This window comes from Diadema antillarum, unplaced genomic scaffold, assembly GCF_040938485.1.
Source record: "Diadema antillarum isolate AM-2024a unplaced genomic scaffold, OU_Dant_1.0 scf00000017, whole genome shotgun sequence".
In the NCBI taxonomy this organism is placed as follows: domain Eukaryota; kingdom Metazoa; phylum Echinodermata; class Echinoidea; order Diadematoida; family Diadematidae; genus Diadema; species Diadema antillarum.
In genome coordinates this window covers 6,250,609-6,272,494 of record NW_027270906.1, presented here as the reverse complement: position 1 = coordinate 6,272,494, position 21,886 = coordinate 6,250,609, and the positions used below count along the sequence as shown (strand labels likewise).

Below are 21,886 nucleotides of genomic sequence, written 5' to 3'. Positions count from 1 at the left end.
CGTTATACCGAGTTTCCCCTGTATCTATATCTGCAGGACTCCCATTCAGAATCATGTAAAGCAATATTATGAGAAACAGACTGTAGTAAATAATTTTCAAAGAACTGACTATGAATAAACAATATTCAAGAAGTATGAGAACAAGTTTTTAACTTGAATATAATGTGGAACTAGAGTATGTAGTATAAGATTATATAAGACAAACATAAAATGACATCCCATGTTGTAACTTTGTTTTCATTGCAAATACAAAAAGCAATCCTTTTCTATATGAGAAGTTGATACATAAAAATTCTACCATTCCATTCAGGGAATTTATTGTCTCGAAATTGCTTGGCAATTTTATATGCTGGACGTGTATTCTGAACGAATATCTTGAACAAAATAGCATGCAATTATATAAAATGAAATTGCTATGCAAATGAAATACTATGTAGCAGTCATATTCAAAATGCATAGCAAATTGCTATGCAACCATGAAAATTATTTACTGCAAGCTTAGTTTCATCAGACTTTGTAATTTTGTGACCAAACAGGAATGTGTATGTATAGCTATCATATACCAGTTTGTCAAACACTTTTATAACACATGTAATTAAAGAGTCATATAGAAATATCTCCATCAATACCCAATGACATCTGCAAATGAGCTCAACATTGCTCTTTAAAATGTACTCTTAAATTCTTTAACAGGAAATGTTTTGAAGCTTGCAAATGATTAAAAAAAAGTTCCTTAAGGCACTATTGTTGACAGAAGTTTCAAGGAAGCACCACTTATCACAAATTACTGTACAATGCTATCAACCCTCTAAACAGCACACAATTTCTACACACTGCTCATGTGCAAAACCTGATTGGCAATTACTTAGAAATTCAAACATATACTGTATATAAATATACATATATAATCAAAAGTCTCTCTCGATCTAATGTCTACGGTCTCTCTTATGATCAATGTCTCTTGTAATATATATATATATATATATATATATATATATATATAAATTATATAAATATATATATATATATATAGAGAGAGAGAGAGAGAGAGAGAGAGAGAGAGAAATTGATCGTAATGACGGTAGTTCACTGTAAAAAAAATAAAGGATATGCCAGCTGCTATTCCATTCATCATGTCATAGAGCAGGTGTATTTTCTTCCCTCTTTTCACTGGAGTGGTGAGAATGGAAGTGGAGATAAGAGTTTGCTCTCCATTTGTGGTGTCAGAGCATCACACTTGGCTGTTGAAGAACCAAAACAGAATATAGTGTTGAGCAATATCTCTCTTTTGTGACAGATTACATATGTATCATATGTCAAAATAAGGATCCTCTCATGTCAAGTGCTCAATTATATACCATGGTTGCAATGCATCAGATACTATCTCTTTCCTTCTAGGCTGTGATAAAAAACAAAAAGACTCAGACAACACTTTTCATAAACCAAATAAACACTACTTCAAGTGAAAAGTGCTCATGAATGGAAACTTCAGTGCTGAGGTGTCTGTGTCTCTATAAGCACCAGATGACACTGTCAAAATTATACTATCATAATTATCATAATTACTTATCATAATTCATATCATACAAGCTCAATTTTGCAGTCAAGCAGAGTCCACTATCAGAATGTGTTCATTACACGACATCTACACTCATTGCCTGTGTATATATACCCAGTATGTGTAATGTCTGTAGTAATGTCAGAATCTTGCACGATGAGATACAAAAACATTTAAAAAAGGGAGTATATTCAACACAATGCTAGAAATGCATAGTTGCAGCATCAGGACCACACCTGATGGTATTTCTGGGAAGCTGAAACTTGCCACTGTACTTACGTAAATTCTTGAATGCATCCATTTGTAAAACAGCATTTCTTGCTTCCACCCTTTTGTCGGCACTCTCCCAGCTGTACAGATGGTAGACTGAAGAGGGAAGAAGATTTTCAAAAAAAAAAGAAGGAAAGATATGGTTAAAACTTGCTACGTAGCCAGCAGTCAAAAGTACATACAAACATAAACACACTGCGTTATATGGCAAAGACTCCATCCACTCTCCTGCTTTCAGAGGGAGATCTCCCAGTTTGAGGCCATTTTCAGAAAGTCTCCTGCTCTTCTGCTCAAGTTTGAATTTATCCCGCTCTAGCTGTGTATCTCCCACTTAAGATACATATTTTTTATCTGGGTTAAGATTACCTTTATCCTGCCAACTTAGTTTTGTCTTATATGTTCAAAAATAAGGCTGAGATACCACCAGGGAGCACCCTACAGCTTCCAGTGCCCCTAAACAGGTCCTGGACTCTCAAGAACGAGATGCCAAACTTTATGCTTTTGATACACGTTTGTGCAATCAGAGTCTCTAGTTTGCTAGGGGGTCCATTTAAGGGAAGCCTTGGGATGGATTCTCTAGTGCAGTGATTTACAGATAGATAAAGAGATAATTACAATGAATCATTATCATCATGACTATCATCATTACAATTATTACCAATATAAATCATTACTATTCACAACATAATCAGTAACATCCATCATAAATCAATCCTACTCACTATCCCTTTCATTACTATCATTATCATCACTCTATCTCCTCATCCTTATAACTTACACATGTTGGCATTCCCGAGGTCTCCTATCCATGCTCCGACCATTTTGCCACAGCCCAACTTGGTGTATGCCTCATCTCTGAGCAGAATCCGTGGCTTCAGAAGCTCGACACTCTTGGGTTGCAAGATGTACTGCCGCAGCTCATACACACCTGAATGAAGTGACAGCGTGCAGTTGAGTTTATGTAGCATTTTTGCCAATAATAACAATAACATAACAGAATATTATCTGCTCTAGAGGTCGATAACTGATGTGATGTGGTCTATTAAAGAATATAGTGATAAGAAACAAGTTTTTAAATGATCTTAATATCATATCCAGTTCTCTGATATGTGAGTAGACAAAGATTCAGCAATTAGAAATTGTATGTGTATACCATAGACCAGGTAATATAAAGTAGGTCTAAAATGTTTTTGGTTTATATGTTCCTAATGGCTGAAGAAAAACAATCTATGAGTATAATTGACATTAAAGATTGAATATTAACCCGTTGAGGACAAGTTTTGAGTTTACTCGGGCAGGTGTCTACTCTCTAAAAAAAAATTGAGTGAAAATATTCACTCTTGAAGGAGTGAATACAAAAAAGAGCGAATTTAGAGTGAAACTGGAGTGAATTTGTGTGAAATTGTTCATTTTCACTCATTTGAGAATGACCTCAGGGATCACTCCAAAATCTTCGAGTGATCCTGAGGTCACTCCAAAACGAGTGAAAATGAACACTTTCACTCAAAATTCACTCTTTTTTGTATTCACTTCTTTAAGAGTGAATGTTTTCACTCAAGTTTTTTAGAGAGTATATGGGAAATGCATGTTGTAGCAAAATCAGTCCTTAATGGGTATATGTCAGTGTCTCTTCTCAAATTCCTGAAAATCTACCTTTTATCTTGGTACTTTCATTATGTTCTGTGTACTCAGTCTTATAGATTACAAATATAAAAAAAAGGCTTGGTAAATATGAACTCCATGTCGATTGCCTACCTTCTTCTTTGAATGGCTTATCCTGGAGGGGTTTCCATGGTAACAGAGTCATGGATGCATTCTCTTGAGCTTCAAACATCTGTAAGGCCTTTGAGAAATATTCACTCTGCCATGTTTGATCCACCGCCAGGGCAGCACGCACAGCCTTTCTTGCTGCAAAACACTCTGTTGCAATATAGTGACATTAGTGACCAAGTATATAGTGATATTCTGGGTATGGATTAGGAAGTCCAATACAAGCAGTGTAAGGGACTACTACATGCTGCCACATCACAAAGATGGTTCTCTCAGCACTCAAAACATTCTTCGTCAAATCTTCATAAAGTATATAAATTTTGTATTTTTTTCTAACTTTCTTTGTTGTAAAGGATGTATCAACTTTGAGCACAGATATCATTCAAGTTGAAATAAGCATCTAAAACAGTCTCACGTTTTTGTTGTAGAAAGATGCTAATGTGCAGATATAAGAACCCAGTTCATCTTTTTTTTCCGCATAAACAATGGAGAATTGGATAGTGTGATATTTTGCTGTTTTCAATATGGTTTATAAAAAATATCTTTCTTTTAGAAAAAAAGTGGTACAACTCAATAACTCCATTTCTTACCATATTCCCAGATGTGAACCACTTCGTTGAGGCCTCCGATGTCCGTCGCCCAGTAGCCAATCAGTTTGGAGTGAGATGTGCGTAGGTGCATTTTCTCATTGGTCAGCTTCACAAACTCCGGGAAGCTGGCAGGCTTGATCTTATAGGTGCGAAACTCATAGAATTTGTTGTCTGAGGGCGGGTCTGAGGAGGACCCATCTTGGTGATGTCTGGTAGAGGAAGAGATGCAGGCAACATTCAAAGCCTGTCCCCACCTGACTGACTTTGCCACCTGTTTGGAGTTGGTGGGAAAGAATATCAGAATAATATTGATATGCTCCTGATCATCATCTGAGATTTGGAAACCAACTCTGATAAATTACATGCAAAGTCCAAGTCATGTATACCTCCGGGAAGAACAGCATAACCAGAGAGTCTTTTACTCCAAAGTTTGAAATGGATATTTACCAATTATCACAATTATTACACCCCTGATTCTGGCATGAACAAACTTGAAACAACAGTCATCAATACACTGACCACTGACTCATTGTATATATTAACTCCAATAGCTCAATCACTTCTGGTTCTAGATTCCTTATGGGGTGGGGAGGGGGAACCCCTGGGGGCCCCCCAGGAGGGGCATGGTGCCCAATTGATGGAATTGAGATTTCATCCGACTAGGGATGTCTGTCACCTGCCAGGTTTAGTGAAAATTCATTGTAGGGTTATCAAGAAAAAGATGAAAATTCTCAATTAAGGTCCCAATTTAGGCTCCCTGGGGCCTCAGGTGGGGCATGGTAAAAATTCATAATGGCATTTTCAAGAAAAAGATGAAAAAGTACAATTTGGGCCTCATTAGGACCCCTCCCCTGGGTCCCAAGGGGGACACCCCTAGCCTGATTCCGCCATGAACAAACTTGAAAATACAGACATCAATGTACTAATTCATAGTATTAACTAAGCTCTATCACTTCTGGTTCTAGAGTTCTAAGATTTTCAAAGATTCCTTAATTTGTTGGTGTGCGGTGCCCATTATGGGAATGAAACTCTTTCCCCCAAGGGATGCTACCTGCCAAGTGTGGTGAAAATTCATCATGGCATTTTCAAGAAAAATATGAAAATGTATACAATTTGGGGGCCCCATTAGGACCCCTCCAAACTCCCCTCCCCTGGGTCCCAAAGGGGACATCCCTGATTCCTCCATGAACAAACTTGAAACTACAGTCATATCAATGTACTAATTCATAGAATTAACTAAGCTCTATCACTTCTGGTTCTAGAGAAGAAGATAGGTTGTGCTCCTGCTGACCAGGCCACAGCTGTGTGTGGTACGGGACTGCTCTATCTAGCTGCAGTTTAGGTGTTGAACAGTCAGGATCGCAGACAGCCTGATTCAACAACCTGCTCGCGCTCGCTGATAACAGAACATTTCAGTCAAAACTTTTGAACTAGACTATATACCTACCTACCATTAATATTACTTACTTACCTGTCTGCACATCCGTAGAGATGATGTTACACTAGCCATTATGTATTTCCCTGGTGCGTTTATAGATCAAAGAAGAATGTAAACTTCACAGGTTAGAACAGGTGTTGCGACGTTCATAACACAGACCCACTAGTACTACCAAGGAGTACCTCCTTGGTACTACACTATAAATGATAGATTGTTTCGGTTGAACTTTGCACCGTGAAACCTGGATGGGCATTGTTCTGCTTGTCTAATTTCCTATACACACAGTGACAGCCAATCAGATTTGCGGCGCTTCCACCTGTGATTGCGATCGTTATACTCGACGGGTTTGAGTAAAGCAAGTATATGAACATGACAGTGATATGTTTATAATATATCTTCTTTTTAGAGTGAATCAGGCGCCTTTCCCGCGGAGGAGAGAATTAGCATTGAATACATCTTTTATGTTGAATCTCTCTGCCAACTTTCTCTTACTACCTGCGTGTTTTAATACACTTCATTGGTGCGCAAAAATGTTTTCCTGTATAAGGTCATAAATAATAGGCCCTATATACATGTATTACAATAATGACACATTGCACATTTCTCGTCACTCTCGTCAGAAATTCGCTCACTGAATAATTGTATATTACATCAGCTTTTAGCAAAACATTTTACCATAATGTTTTCACTCTATAACATAACAAAATCCTTTTCAAAGAGAAAAACGACGTGTATGGGCATTGAATCGACAGCAAAGTGCATTATACAAAATTTACCGGAAAACAGAATATATTTTTATGAGGAAAAGTTTGGCTTTGATCCTGGAGTTTAATAGTAAAATCATTTTCGTAAATCCGGGTCGATCGTATAAAAGTCGTAAGGACAATAACTTAATATCATTGCAACAAATCAAGTATGATTATGTGGCAACCACAAGATTGTCAGTCAAAATATGGAACAACTTTAAACAAACAGGCCTGGTCTATTTAGGATTGCCTGGATGGAAGCATGCACAATAAATATCCACTGCCACCATTGTGGATCGGTATCCTGTGGTTTTTACTGACTGTCCCCCCCCCCCCCCCTGAACATTATACCACAGTATATAAACTTGAGCATATATAGATTGTCAATTAAGAGAAAGGGATCTATCAAACACAATAGTAACAGCTCAACAAAACACTGTCAACCATGAACCGTTTCTGTGCATATTTTAGTTCACTAAATATTTTCTTTATACGTTATACAACCACAAAGGCTAGCCCAATCTTGCCGGTGAATACTAAAAGTATTCGTGCAAAATATTAAAGAAACTCAATTAGGGGGAGCAGATGAACAGAAATAGAGCATGCGTATATAGCTGCATTGAAAGAAACGCACATGAACTTTATAGGGTGATGTCTGTTATTCCATAGGTTTGTTAATCCGCTAATTAAGCCCGGTATGAAGTGTAAGTTCCTAATTTCGAAGGTTCGTTATTCCGTGCAATACACAAGTTCATTACATATAGAGATTTGTTAATTCGAAAATGAAAAAGTAATCCGAGCATTGATTTTGTGGCGTCATTCCAAAGGTTTATTAATCCGAAAATGAAATGTGGTTCATTATTCTGTAAGGTTTGTTAATTGAAAAATGGTTCGTTGTAAGTTCGTTAATCCCATAAAGATGGAGAGGGGTTCATTATTCCGAAGGTTCGTTAATCCGAAGATGAATTGAAATACATTACTGAAACAGGTCTACTGCCATGGCCTGTCCAATTACAGAGGTCAAGCACGCACTTTATATTCATGACATCGTAATACTGCGCTGAACGGGTGATTATTCATTTCAGAGTGAACCAGTGGCGTACCGTGGGTCAAGACATTGGGGGGGGGGGGGGGGATGGCGGGGGGCACCTCGTGGAAAAGTAATTTTGAGGGTGTGTATGCTTGTGTGTGCGTGCGTGTGTATGTGTGTGTGCAGTCAGTCTGCAAACTTAATGGGGACTACAGTACATAACAAAGAAACATGCTCTTTTCATGTGTCTTGAATACAGATTATGTTATCATTTTTACCCAATAAATATCTTCCCGAAAAATATAAGTTTCAGGTGCAAAAACTTCTATCTTTCTTGTCGGCGCAATGTTTGCTATACACATTTTTAACAGTTTTCCTTACATTGATTATGGAATGACGGTGTGAAACGACAAATTACTGGCAGCAACATCAGGAGAAATGCATATATGAATTAAATGCGAGCGAGCGGAGCGAGCGAGCTTGAAATTTTTACATTTTACAGTAAAAAAAACTGCCGTTTGTAGCTACATATTTTTTTCCGCTCCCCCCCCCCCCCCCCCCCCCCCCCCCTTAGTAGTTATACGCCACTGGTGTGAACAGACGGGCAATGGAGCTCGAGTAGCTAGGTTTCGCGAATTACGAATGACTGAAAACATCTGCATGCGACAGACGGAAACACGCTTGGAGTACCACTTCGCTTTTCTTCAAGCACTCAACAACAAAAAGAGAGGCACAGATAGAACAGACAAACGTTTATTGAAATTCTTATAAAGGGTACGAAATTTATGGACTTTTAAAGAACTACCATGTTTGCTGTTGTTGTTTGTTTGTGTGAACAATCAAATATGATATACACCTATCTAGTATCCCTATAGCTGAATTAAAGCAACTTAGTTGTGGAAATAAATTGATTTGATGGACGAACGATGAAAGATCAGGAATGATAAATTAGTCCGACACGTTTTTTTATCATAGGATGTATAACAACTCGTCTTTATGATGAAATCTTACACGGAGATTCTGAAAAAGGATGCTTGTGTACTGTGCATGTTACTTATAATCTTTGTGCACACTATGGTATTCTTTGTTGATCGCGATTCATGAAAATAAAATGAATGAAGGTATGTGTGCTGTGTGTGTCATAATGTGTGTGAATACATTATTTTTGTTATTATGTACAAAGTAGGTCTACTTTGTATAATCCTGACAAGTAGAGTCACGTATTAAATCTGTATTATTCTGTGCAACAGTATACTGTCTGAATCATTTCGCTTATGCTTTTGTCCTGGAGGTATAGGCCCCTATTTCATGAAAAAACAAAGAAGAAGTTGGCAAATATACGCAATATCATAGAACATTCAAATCATGCACAGCGGACAATGAAAGAGGATTCGAATATCCCATTATTGGATATTCTACTGATCTATACCTCTTGGTTGATTCGCCGGTCTTTGGTACTGTGAAAAAAAAAATCGAACAACACGAGAAGAGACGGAGAAAAAAAAAGTCCTAAAGCTAAACAACTTATATTGCATTACTTACGTGGAATATGTAAATCTCCTCATAGAGGCGTGTCACTTCCTGAAAATCGGCTGGTACGCACGAAAGCTATCGTATTTTCATATTTTATGCATTCTTTCACTTCTAAGTGCGGAACAACGTATGTATTTGTTACATTTTTCAAATCTTGTTGTTCTCGTTTTTGTTCCACAAGTCTTGTTGTCAGCCTCTGCTGCCCGACATAGATGTGACAAAATGAAATCATTGCAGGGCCGGAAAACATAGGGTGTAACCACTTTGCCACCCCCCCCCCCCCTCCCCCGCTTTTTCACCCCGGAAGTCATGGAAGTGGCACCAGAAAAAAAAAAATAGACTATTTGGTTTTGGGGGTATTAACAATTCGGCATTGAATTGTATTACCATGCTTGTGAGATATGAAATTTATGTTTGTAAAATAAGAAAAATAATACCTCGTTTTGATTTATGTAAATATAGTATAAGGGAATATTATGATAAAGAGAAATTCATCGCAAGAAATAATCATAAGTTGCAAGTGTTTCAGAAAAAATGGTGTCTTTTTAGACACCTTTTTTCTTGATGTATATTGTATTGAATTCGAAAAAAAGTATGATGTTATTTGAAATATGTTGTATTATGTATAGATGAAAGAGAATAATAAATATCCCAGTGAGGGAAAAAAAAGAATGTGGTCAAGTTCTTGACGTTTGCGCCGGTAAGGCCTTGGTTTTGTTTTTATTTTGTTTGTTTGTTTGTTTGTTTGTTTGTTTTTTTGTGTGTGTGTTTTTTTTTTTTTTTGGGGGGGGGGTTGTTTTGTCTTGTCTTTTGTCTTTTGTTGTCAGGTAATGTTGCAATGAAGAACTTTTTTTTTTCCTTTCTTTAATGAAACCCGGAAGTGGCACCAGAAATATAAAATGCATGAGCCCCCACTTTTCAAATCGTGCCGCCGGCCATCGGGCCATGCATTGTTCTAGAAAATTAGTAATTGTCGAGATATACTAATTAATGTACTACTGGTTTTCCCATCCATTTTCGCACTTTTGTCATTCAATTTCAAAGATTTATTATTCAATTTCGTCCCGAGAAGCACGTGGAACGCAAATCCTTACTTCAATTTCGTCAATTGTCATTGTAATTCGTTTTTAGTCAAACATTTTCGAAAACATAGCATTCAAAATCGTCAATTGCCATTCAAAATCATCCCTCCCGCTGACGGATCGCAGAATGTGAAGATCAAATTCGTTTTTGTTCACACAAATTTTATGAATTTTTCATTCAAATTAGCCAGATGTTGTCGTATGCGAGACAGTGTCTGTTTGTATCAGAAATCTCACCGGATAGAGATATGAGACGAATATGAATGAAAATTTAACGAAAAAACAAAAGACGAAATCGATCCTGCTGTTTTGAGTGCTGGGAGTGAGACTGACGAATCTGAACTGTAAATGACGAAAATGTATGCCAAATGACTAAATTGAATTGACTTTATTTGAAAATGAACGACGAAAGACGAATTTGAAAGTAAGATTGGCCTTTCCCGACATCCCGCGACGAAATTGAAGTAAAAATTTGTGAAATTGAATGAAAAAAGTTTGAAAATGAATGGGAAAACCTATATCACTCGCAAGGGTTGCTCGCAACGATATGGCTGTGTAAAGTTACAGACTACTAGTACTCAGTTACTATCTCCTAAATAAAATAAGCTAAAAGTGGATGACGTTAACCATGATTTTTTTTTTTGTATTCAAGTACAAGTTTATGCATGATGTATAGTAAACTCAGTGCCGTATGTAATATTCCATGTGCCATCTTGAATCAAGAATCTTCAGCTTATTATAGAGGCAGAAGATGAAGAAGAAGAACCACTCACTATCAAGCTAGGGTGTGAACCACACTAAAAAGAGCCTGTTAATACTCGAGAGATCTCTTACACCATGCCAGGGAGCGGAGGTGATCGCCTCCTCCAGGATGGAGGTTCATCCACTTCCTCTCGGCCCTGCCTGCTTACGGCGGCGCTCTCTATCCATACCAAAGAGATTATACCACAAGAGGGCGTAGTCCAGTGGGGAGGCAGCCGCGCGAGGGATCGGGAGCTGCCATTTCGCGTTGTGGGAGCCGCCATTGCACGGCTCCTGTACAGTAGATGGCAGCGCACTGTTTATTGCGCTCGACTTGAATATTCGGCGCAGTGACCTTGCGTTATTTTATTGTGACGTCACAATGGCCATGTTTAAGCGTCATAATGGTGCTGATATTGTTTGATTTTATGGCGTGAGTGGGAATTTACGTGAAAAAAACGTCATAATGCTCAAGTACTGTCTAGTCTACACCCAAGTTCCCACTGTTTATTTTGCGAACAACAAAAAGGTCTGGACTCTACCAAATGGTTCAAATGATATGATATCATCGTAGAAACTAATATTTAAACAATTAACCACATTGTGATTCTGAAAATGAAAATGTGTAATGAAGAATAACATATCATTCCAGGTATGATATGAGAAGATGACTTGAACGTAGACTTAGATCCAGTGCCAGGAGCTGAGTGTGCGCTCCCTCTTCAATTTTGGACGCACTATTTGTACGCACGCGTATGGCGACTACTTACTCTATAGGTATAATCTCTTTGATCCATACACAAGACACGTACGGACGTACACACACAACTGACACACACACACACACACACGTACACGTACGTACGTACGTACACACTCGTGAAAATGGCGTTGGCATCGGTTTGCGAAGAAACTTTCGGGAACAGTTCCTCCAGGTTATGCTCTCGACCTGCCTTTGGTGTAAATTTTGCGGGAGATGACCCTCTCTCAGATGCTAAATTTACAGTTCCAGCTATTTCAGAGGTAAGAGGATGATTTGCCACTTACGTTGCCATCATGCCAAATGCTTGTTTTACAGCGGTGTCTGGACAGGAATGACATGACAAAGCAAAGATTGTGTGTTACAACTACTGACCAATGTGCGCATGGTTATTCCGGTCAATGCTTTAAAGTGAAAACTAAGTTTCGGTAAGTGCTTGAGAACCCGTGTAGCACCATTTCATTTTTGCTTGCAATATATCGAAAGAGTCCACTAAGAAACTTACCTGGCTGACGCGGTTTGCCGGAATGATGAGTCGATTTGGAGTATTTTGAGAAAAATAATAATAGTAGGAAAACCGACTTTTATTCCAGAAGGCTCCAGACTAACTCGGTCTCGGGAAAAATTCGACCCTACTTCAGACAATTCACACGCAGTAAGTGATCGCCACATTACTGGCCACTGCATAATTCAAATGAGGCCTAACTGAATGGACAGGAAAGTGCGTGCTAACGTAATCCTGTACAAAACAAAACAAAAATGACAGCGCGCGGCCCTCAGTTGCTGAGACGCGCGGTCTTTGGAGTTTTTGTTGTTGTTTATCAAGCGCCTTTGATTGTTTTAGAGGTGCTTGATAGGCGCACACTAATTTTGCATGCGCGCAAAAGAGGTTTTTGATGCGCGCGTTGTAACAACTCGGACCATTACTGCGAGAAGCCAGAACACGAAGCGCTAGTTTATACAGGCCGCTCCCATAGGACAACACTATACAATCAGAGGGACAACCATTACAACTAATCCCGCCGTCAAAGCGAAGCCGAGTTATCCCCGAGTCCGAGTTTAGCCTGACCCCGTTCGGGTAAGTTCTGAGACTGAACCTTTTTGGTTAATATTTCGCATTTTCGTCGTTACCCATCGAATATCTTGTAATAACATCGTTATCCTGCACATTTCCTAAGCATACGTTCACATTTGGGAGCGAAATTTGACAACTTTTGCAGGCCTACCAGAACTTTGTTTGGGCTTTAACCATTAATGGTGGTTCTATTCCATGCATTGATATATTAAAGCACTTACTTGGCAAAAGCAGTGCATGGTAAATTGTGGAGTTCATAGGTTTTCATGTCAATGACAAGTAAGGTTAACGCTAGATATGCCCTATAAAAAGATCTAGGCTAGAGTAAAAACCCCAATTTTCGGCCGGCCTCCAATTATCCGGACACTTAACGTTAGATTTCTAACTTGTTAACTGTTAGCACTGGTTAGTGTTACAAGTCTTAACATATCACAAGGCAGCAAAGTGGACTGTCACAACACAAGCATATCACATCGTTTCACATACTAGCACATTCATTCACCACAGAAAAGTGCCTGAGTCCCCTCCAAAAATCCATCTAAAATCCCAAATTTTGCCGTCAAAAACGTGGAATCGCCGCAGCTTTTCCAAAGCGTGGGCGAATTAATTGGGTCCCGTGTAAAGAATCGGGGTCGCCGAAAAAGCGCTAAATATTGAAAAATTACGCTGTTCTGTTGCGAGATTTTTCGTTTATCGCAAGCTCAGAGTGTGATGGTATCCTCAAAAACACAAAAGAAAAACAAAATCTCCGTACGTGCCGATGCAGTGAATAAATGTAACGTTACAGGGGCTGAATGCAAGTGGAGAGTCCCCAAAAGTCGGACACGAACGGGCGCTGCAACATCCCCGATGTAACCTTGCGCCAACAAGGTATGGCGCGATCAGATTTTTCAGCGGCCTTGTATGCGTATTGACATCACGCGCGTGTCCGAATTTTGGAGACGCTGTCCAAATTTTGGGGAATTGACAAGGTCATAATATTTGGGGATTTTGTGAAATTTTATGATCTGTTCAACAAAATAAATATTGGGAAAAATTAGGTTGATATATGTAACATACATTATTATAGATATAATTTTTTGGAGTATTATTTGAGTTGAATAAATATTGCAAAAAAGCTTAAAGTGTCCGAAAATTGGGGCTTTTACTCTAGACGCCCGTAACAAATTCACCTAACCTCAAGCTCAACAATGTTATTAGATCTAACATTAACTCAAAACTTTTAACTGTTAACGTTAGACGTACCGTAATTATGGGTAAACTCGGCCTAGCGGGTAAAGTCGGCCCCCAGCGCGCACAGTACAACTACTTAAATGCGCGCGCTGGGGGCCGACTTTACCCGCTAGGCCGAGTCTACCCATAACTACGGTATAACATTTAACAGATGTTCGAGATCAGAACAGAAGATGTAAATTTAACGTTAATCAATAGATACTCTAATAATGATAAACCGTATTTGTATAGCACATATCACAAAATAGATTAATGTCTCTAAATGCACATTGAAGGAAGGAAGGAACTAACAGAAATTAGGAAAATAGACATGAGAGAGAGAGAGAGAGAGGAGGCAAAACAAGATGAAAAGTGAAAGAGCTGTAATTGTGACCAACATTGTATAGTGTTACACATTAAAATCCACAGACATTTTAAAAAGATGTGTTTTCAACAAACGCTTAAAATCATCTAACTTGTTACTGTATTGGTTTGCTTGAGATACGTGGGTAATTTGTTCCCTAACTCTGCTGCTGCAAGTTGAAAAGATCTTGCACCGTAAAATTGTGTTGATATTGTGGGGGTATGCAACAGAAGTTTGGATTGAGAGCAAAGATTTCTTGCTGGACGATATTTTGTTATCAGCTGTTGTAGATAAGTAGGGCCTAGTTCTTGCAAACACATGAATACCATGGTAAATTGATAACAGTTAGATGAATGAACTGATAATTACGTGATGAAGGATGCAAGACTACCAGAAGAAGAAGAAGACCTTGGCTGTCTAAAACTGTCATGTTAATCATGTAGAAACCTATAGATTCAAGGCCTAGGCCTAATATGAATTTAAACCATATGAATTTATGATGTACATACATGTATAAAACTCAAATTAGAAATGCACTGTAGAGTGGTCTAATAGTTAGTACTGTACCTAACAATTTACCGTCATCAACAACAGACCAATATTCTGGGATTTTGGTGAGTTGTCCTGGTTGAGGACTTGTAGACTCTAGCGTTACTTGTTAAATAGATATTTTTCTTACAATTTTCATCAAATGTTACCATATGAATACCACCACCAAATTTGTTATTATGGTGAGTGGTATTCAAACATTGCTAACACTTTTATTCTGGGTTGTTGATAATGTAGTAATGTACACTCCATAGCTGTGTAAGAATAGACGAGGATAGTCATGTTTATGAGTTGCCGTATGGTAGAGGTGCAGTGCTATGATTGAATGGTTATGATCAACATACTATTACACTCTTGTACACTGCCCCTTTCCCACATGTAGCCTGCTGATTTCCTGGCCAGTATAGCAGACAATGAGAGCGGCCCCAAGATTCGGTTTCTCCATGGTACCACAACTCTGGGGTTCAAGTTCCAACATGGTGTCATAATTGCTGTGGATTCAAGGGCAACAGCTGGTTCTTACATTGGTAAGACAACACTTTCCCATATAGGCATCATCCAGGATTTGATGAAGATTTATTTATCTGCCTTGCATGATCAGAAAATGCATATAAGTTTATTGCAGAGCCTGTTCTTTCTTTGTTACCGGCCAGATGTACATGTTGACTTGGCAGTTGCATTCTTTGGTAGCCTTTCCGTAACTCTGTGCTAAATAACTGTGTCTGCATTTTTGTTTGTATTGTTCCTAGATGAAATTGACTTTTTACGACCAGACAAGGTCATTCTGTAAACTTGTGTCCTGAAAAAAGATATTTTGTCCACACTGCTCAAAGAAACTTTGCATTAATGCAGTTTCATGTATTTTCTTCTGTACCAAGAATTTGTAGAGTTTTACTGTGTGAATAGCTTCTCAAAATGTCAATGTTTTGCCCCTGTTTAATATTTGTCATGCTTTTTTACTCTTAAAGCTTCCCAGGCGGTGAAGAAAGTGATTGAGATCAACCCCTACCTCCTGGGAACCATGGCTGGGGGTGCTGCAGACTGTGCCTTCTGGGAAAGGGTGCTGGCTGAGCAGTGCAGGTGGGACTTCTTATGGGACCTCCTGTTGTGTGGCCAGGGGTTGCGATGGAGCCAGTCTGTTTTTTTTTTTTTAATTATTATTATTGTTATAATATTACTGTTATTGTTATTATTATTATTATTATTATTATTATTATTATTATTATTATTATTATTATTATTATTATTATTATTATTATTATTATTATTATTATTATTAATATTATTAACAATATTGTTATTGTTATTATTATTATTATTATTATTATTATTATTATTATTATTATTATTATTATTATATTTTTATTGCGGGGGGGGTGGGCAATGTATAAGAACGATTGATTCTTCAGTCGGAGATATTGAACTCAAGGAAATAAGTGATGATAAAGATCATCATCATTATCATCACCATCACCATCATTATTATTGATTAGTCGAAGTAATAGAAGTACATGTAATAATGATAATATGTGAGGGTAGTTGACAGCGATAATGATATCCAGATTTTTTTATCAGTTTGACCTTTGTTGTTGTTATTATTATTATTATTATTATTATTATTATTATTATTATTATTATTATTATTGTTATTATTATTTCCACTACTACGACTGCAACTGTGGATGGAATGCAGTGTCAGCATATTGTCAATGAAAATCTGAGAGGACTTATTGATAAAAAGATCCTATTTTTATAAAGTTATGGCATTGGAGTTTCAGGGGGTCATATTAGGTATGCTGGTAGAAGACTGAAAGATCTTTCACCATTATAGAACAATGACAATGCTTGCATAAGATTCTGTACGTATTACATTATATGTTGAATGTTATAATTTTGTATCTTGTCTCTGAGGTGAACATCTCCATGATATTTTTTTCTATATTTATCTTCTGAACATCACTCTTGACCACACTTAGTAATAAGCATGCTCAACACTCATCCATAAAATGTCATAAGAGAAGTTATTCTGCTTGGATGCAAAATCATTGCAAAGAATAGCAAGACAGCTATGAGGACTCGGGTTATCAAGTATCTATCGGGAGTTCAATCCTTTTGCATACTTTGCAGTGATTGAACCTTTGTAAAACTCTCACTTTACAGAATTTATGAATTGCGGAACAAGGAGAGGATATCAGTGGCAGCTGCCTCCAAACTTCTGGCCAACATGCTGTACAACTACAAGGGCATGGGACTGTCTGTGGTAAGGAGCCCTTCTATGTCACTGACAAGTGAAGTTTGAATAGGATATTAATTTGTTTTTGTGATGATTTGCTAGACTCTGATGTTCACAAAGGTGATGGTATATAAATGATGATACATGTATGATGGATTAATGTAGTGACAGCTAAAGTGACCTAGACAAGTTTATAGCTTGTTTTCATGGGACGGAGATTAAGGACAAGAAAAGGGCAGCATTTGGTTGATTGATTTGGGGGGTGGGGGGGGGGAGGTGGAGTGATTACACGTTGATGCCTTGTCGGGCATCCAATATGAACATTTTTATGTACAGTGCACTCCCGTTATAACGAACACGGTTATAGCGAAATTCCGATTATACTACGAAGTAAAAATTTAGGCTCCAACATTATCAACTCTATGTTCTTTATTGTTTATTTGTTCTGTTATAACGAAATTTTGATATAGCAAAAGAAAACTGCCAGTCCCGGGCACTTCATTATAACGGGAGTCCACTGTATTTCAAGCAGTTCATCTTAAAGTTTTTCCATGGTAAAGACGTTTAAATCAATTTGATGCTTGATCTCTCCTGACTCTGAATTTAGACATGACTTATCATTATCATTATGGCAAGTGCAAGTCAGAAACTGAAAAATGGATAAACAGTGTTTCCCCTCCACCTATGTAGTTTAGTGACTGTTTAGCAAGACTACTGTAAAACAAGATATTTTTGTGGCATGAAATCTGTGCAAATTAGAGCCGACGGTCTTTTTCGCGACATGACATTTTTGCGAATTGCCACTGGCATTCGATGCATGCAGTGTAGAAGAACTTTCAGTCGCGTTTTAATTTTGCGAATCTTGTCTTTTGTGAAATTCACAAAATTAAAGTGCATATGAACCCTTTTGGTTATACAGTATAGGTAATTCTTTGTAAGTCTCCATTTTTCGATCTCTTTGTTCCTATAAATGCAAATGACACTTCCATATATAGTTATTGCTACCTGTATTCATTGGAGACAGTATCCATTGGTCTTGACTTTGTGCTTATTCACACTCGATGTACTTCTCTTTTCCATATTCTTCTCAGGGTACGATGATCTGCGGATGGGACAAGCGAGTAAGTTGTGCATTTCATTTGGGAATAGCAGCTACAATTATTTGTCACTGCTTCAGTAGTGAAATACACTTTACCCACCTATAGCAGCTACCCAGAAGAAGTGCCATATGTTACTGCTGCAAATAGGTGACCACTACAGACAGGTCAACAGCTGTTCTGAATTTTGAACATGTGTAATCGGCTGTGAGATGGCAAAACAACGTATCTACATGCAGCCTCTTTCCAGTGAAACAAGTTTTAAGTTTTGCAAGCGTACAGTTCCTTTGAGGTTTTTTTTTTCTTCTTCTTCTTCTTCTTCTTCTTTACGAGAGATATTCTCAAATGCAGCACTTTCTATCATTTCTTGCTAGGGGTATACATATATTGTTACCAATTTATCGCTCCCTTGATACCTAGCAGCTGTCTGTATTTACGATGACACTGCTGATAAAGGTGTCTCAAATACTGGTGGTTACTATAAATCTCTATAATCTCTGCTTCGATAGCATATGATTTTATGTCCATTTCCATGTGTTTGTTTCATCCTGGTAGGTCTATAAAAAATGATCATCATACTATTAATCTTTCAGCTACAGCATTGTAATGGGACCAAGTTACAGTGCACTGCAATAATTGGAATATTTCCCACCGTGTATTTACAGGATAATGGTTGAACATGTGTTTGGTTTGAGTGAGGTTTGGCACTGAAAATGCTAGCCAGTCGACGTGCAGATAACTGATGAACTAGAATGTTCTAACCTCGGGGTTTTAAGTGCCAGTTTTGGAGGTTAGAAGTCCCAAGACAAAGTTTAGGGACCTTTTCACCTCCCTCAGGACCATTTCAAACTCTTCAGACAGATCATTCCATATTTTCTTTCCCTCAGTGGTCGTCATTTATATACTATTTCTTGCATCATTCAGGGGCCTGGTCTGTATTATGTGGACAGCGATGGCAACCGTTTGACCAACAACCTCTTCTCCGTCGGCTCCGGGTCGACGTACGCCTACGGTGTCCTCGACGAGGGCCACAAGTGGGAGTTGAGTGTGGAAGAAGCCTACGACCTGGGTCAGAGGTCGATCTATCACGCCACGCACCGGGATGCATACTCAGGAGGAGTGGTGAACCGTGAGTGAAGCTTTTTCATTTTAGATATATCATTCTTTGCTCCCATAATGCTGTTCAAGCTATTCAAACATAGGAAAAGGAGTTTCCTCAAAAATATTTATGGGTGTAGTAAATGAAAGAAGACTTGTGAAGCACCCAATGAAAAATTGAAAATATGTTCAAAAGTTATGAAATATTTATGTTATTGAAAATTGCATTAATTTCCTTGTGAAACTCCTTGTACATTTTCTTTGTTTAGTTCTACTTCTGTGACGTCACTGTAAGTTCAAGCTGTGGGTAGAGTGAATTTAAACACAGGGACAAGTGTACAGGGACAAATGTCCGTTTGAAAAAGATCTGCATATAAGCTTCAGTCTTACCATCTCAATCTCTCTCTCTCAGTGTACCACATGCAGGAAACTGGCTGGGTGAAGGTGTCTCAGACAGACGTAAAGGATCTCCACTACAGATACGCCGAAGAGAAGGAGAAGAAATAATGAGTGGATTGACCAGGAGTTGTTAAATCGAGGAGTTGTTTAAACAAGGAGCTCATTTCCTGTGGTAAACTGCCATGCTAGTTTGGTGACAAAAAGAGAAAGAGTGATAAATATCATTCTTTTGATGATTCTTTTGTTTTATAGAACGTAATACTCTAAACCCTAAAATATTTGCAGCATGAAATTTTCGCGAATTGTGTAGACAAACACTTCTGCATGCATTTTACGTAAGCGATTCCTGTCTCCTTGCGAAATTCGTGAAAATTTCATGTAGGCCCCACTCGAAAATTTCTGGTTTTACAGTTAGTCACTTGATACTTAAAAGGGACAGCATAACTTGAAAGACATTTGGAGGCCATGTTTTCACAACAATATGCATGTGAGGAAAGTGTATGGATCAGCAGTATCGAAAGTGTGAGTTAAATTGAATTAGAAATATGGTGTGAAATAAATTACTTCTCAGTAAAAACAAGTATTGCTACTTGCAATAACAAAGATGAGCAAGTATGTGAGGACAGCAAAGCAAATTCCCTGGAGTAAATTGTTATGCAAGGCAATAGTATTGGCTAAGGGGCATGCCATGTTGATGGGATTGTTGTAGAAAAAGATGCCCGGGAAATGCTTCTCGCTGTCCATTCCCGCTGTTCCCAATACACTAATACAGTGGAAACTCGATATAACGAGATGGTCGGGACCGAGTCATTTTCCTCGTTATAGCCGATATCTCGTTATATCAGTAGGCATAAAAGAAGGCATAAAATAATGACATTAATTTGCACATGTGGGACTACCCTTCATATTTCAATCAATACTGAAAACTTGATATTGTGTGTGAGGGAATTACTCACCTTTATGGGTAAGAAGATGTTTTTGCCAAGGAAATCCATATCAAGAATGTGTTTCTTATTAATTGTAGATGTTTGAATTTGTAAATTTATATAGCTTGCGATTGTATCAAGATCGTCTGTGGATTGGTATCTGGTTATCGAATGGGTGTGTGTTGTGTGGAAAGCTTGAATATGGTCTGCACAATGCTGTGTGTGTATGTGACACATTCTGTATGTACATTATGACTGCGTGTGTGTGAAGACGGGGAATTCCCTAAGTAGAAGGCCAATCACAGCATCAGATTGCCTCACACCTGCTAAACGTCATGATGATGTCATGCATACATTATGGCCGTCCCACCACATTTTCTGCATGTATCAGTGTGCGTGCACACACACACTTCACACGTACAACATGCAGTGCTAGCTGGAGTGCATTGAAGAAAATGATTATGTGTGTGCAAGACAGTTTTTGGCGCATCAAGCTTTACAATCTCGGAAGATGATAGCACAGGCGATGTAAAGCTTTACCGAAGGCATTTTGCTTTACCTCGCTATAGCAGGTTTGATTTACTATGTTTTTCTTTGTTTGGAAGTCACAAAATTTATCTCGTTATAGCAGTTATTTCGTTATAGCCGATCTCGCTATAAGAGTAGCATTTTACGTAGACTTGTGTGGAAGGAAATTTGGGACCGAGAAAATTTCCTCGTTATAACCGATATCTCGTTATAGCAGTGTTCGTTATACCGAGTTTCCCCTGTACATAATACATAGGACAAAATATGCATGTTGTGTTGAACACAGTGACATTCAAGTCATTGACATCACAGAGCTACTGTGGTTCAGTGGACAAAACCATATGGAAAAAACCCCATCAATTCCATGTATTTCTATATGCATGTACAAACATTCATTGCTTCATTAGCAGCCTTGTAAAATAAATTGCAGCATAACTGTTGATTCAAATTAAGAACATGTTTGTCATCAAATTTCTCCATTTTTGTTTTTCCCCACAAGAAATGGGCTTCTGTTAAAATGTCCTCAAAGTTTGTAGAGTCCTGTTGAAGTTTGTATGACAAAGTGTAATATAAGCGCATTGTAAATGAGTCGGGGTAGGTGTCGGTCCTTTCCAACTGGAATGGAAATAGCGCTTATCAAAGATGTGTAGGGGTAATTAAGTATGGACTAACTTGGCTAGGAAGCTCAGACCAGAAGGCCACCAACTTTCTGTAAGAAAGGTCAATGTGTTCCCATTGTACAATTATTCATTCACTGTCAGGGTGGTGTAAGAGATGTTAATCTCTGGCATGGCATGATCTTTTAGTCACATGTTTTCTTAGCAAGAAATGAAGCACTTTTGCCTCATTTTCATTCATGCTTGTTTTTGTGACAGTCCTTGGAAAGT

The 21,886-nt window shown here is 38.1% G+C and overlaps 2 protein-coding genes across 2 annotated transcripts; one reads left to right on the top strand and one right to left on the bottom strand.

Moving 5' to 3' along the window:
- Window positions 1-1,167: 1,167 nt before the first annotated feature.
- On the bottom strand, window positions 1,168-5,798 carry LOC139726938 (protein NipSnap homolog 3A-like). The gene is made up of 6 exons (XM_071637928.1): window positions 5,660-5,798; window positions 4,189-4,459; window positions 3,584-3,748; window positions 2,607-2,756; window positions 1,838-1,924; window positions 1,168-1,241 (listed from the first exon to the last, which is right to left on the bottom strand). The coding sequence occupies exons 1-6, from the start codon at window positions 5,696-5,698 to the stop codon at window positions 1,168-1,170; spliced, it is 786 nt and encodes a 261-aa protein (XP_071494029.1). The 5' UTR covers window positions 5,699-5,798.
- A 5,835-nt stretch (window positions 5,799-11,633) lies between these two features.
- LOC139726928 (proteasome subunit beta type-5-like) lies at window positions 11,634-20,040 on the top strand. The gene is made up of 7 exons (XM_071637917.1): window positions 11,634-11,781; window positions 15,101-15,245; window positions 15,687-15,798; window positions 16,879-16,978; window positions 18,043-18,072; window positions 18,973-19,177; window positions 19,559-20,040. Exons 1-7 carry the CDS (start codon window positions 11,644-11,646, stop codon window positions 19,651-19,653), a joined length of 825 nt encoding a protein of 274 aa, XP_071494018.1. The 5' UTR covers window positions 11,634-11,643; the 3' UTR covers window positions 19,654-20,040.
- The last annotated feature ends 1,846 nt before the right edge of the window (window positions 20,041-21,886 follow it).

What these genes read in the sequence shown, in the direction of transcription:
- LOC139726938 (XM_071637928.1), bottom strand. Translation starts at nt 5,698, where the DNA reads ATGGCTAGTGTAACATCATCTCTACGGATGTGCAGACAG. An exon ending in GGTTCACATCTGGGAATATG is followed by an intron (nt 3,749 to 4,188) that starts GTAAGAAATGGA and finishes ATATTGCAACAG; the next exon opens with AGTGTTTTGCAGCAAGAAAG. An exon ending in TAAGCCATTCAAAGAAGAAG is followed by an intron (nt 2,757 to 3,583) that starts GTAGGCAATCGA and finishes CACTTCATTCAG; the next exon opens with GTGTGTATGAGCTGCGGCAG.
- LOC139726928 (XM_071637917.1), top strand. Translation starts at nt 11,644, where the DNA reads ATGGCGTTGGCATCGGTTTGCGAAGAAACTTTCGGGAACAGTTCCTCC. An exon ending in AACAGCTGGTTCTTACATTG is followed by an intron (nt 15,246 to 15,686) that starts GTAAGACAACAC and finishes TTACTCTTAAAG; the next exon opens with CTTCCCAGGCGGTGAAGAAA. An exon ending in CTCAGGAGGAGTGGTGAACC is followed by an intron (nt 19,178 to 19,558) that starts GTGAGTGAAGCT and finishes TCTCTCTCTCAG; the next exon opens with TGTACCACATGCAGGAAACT.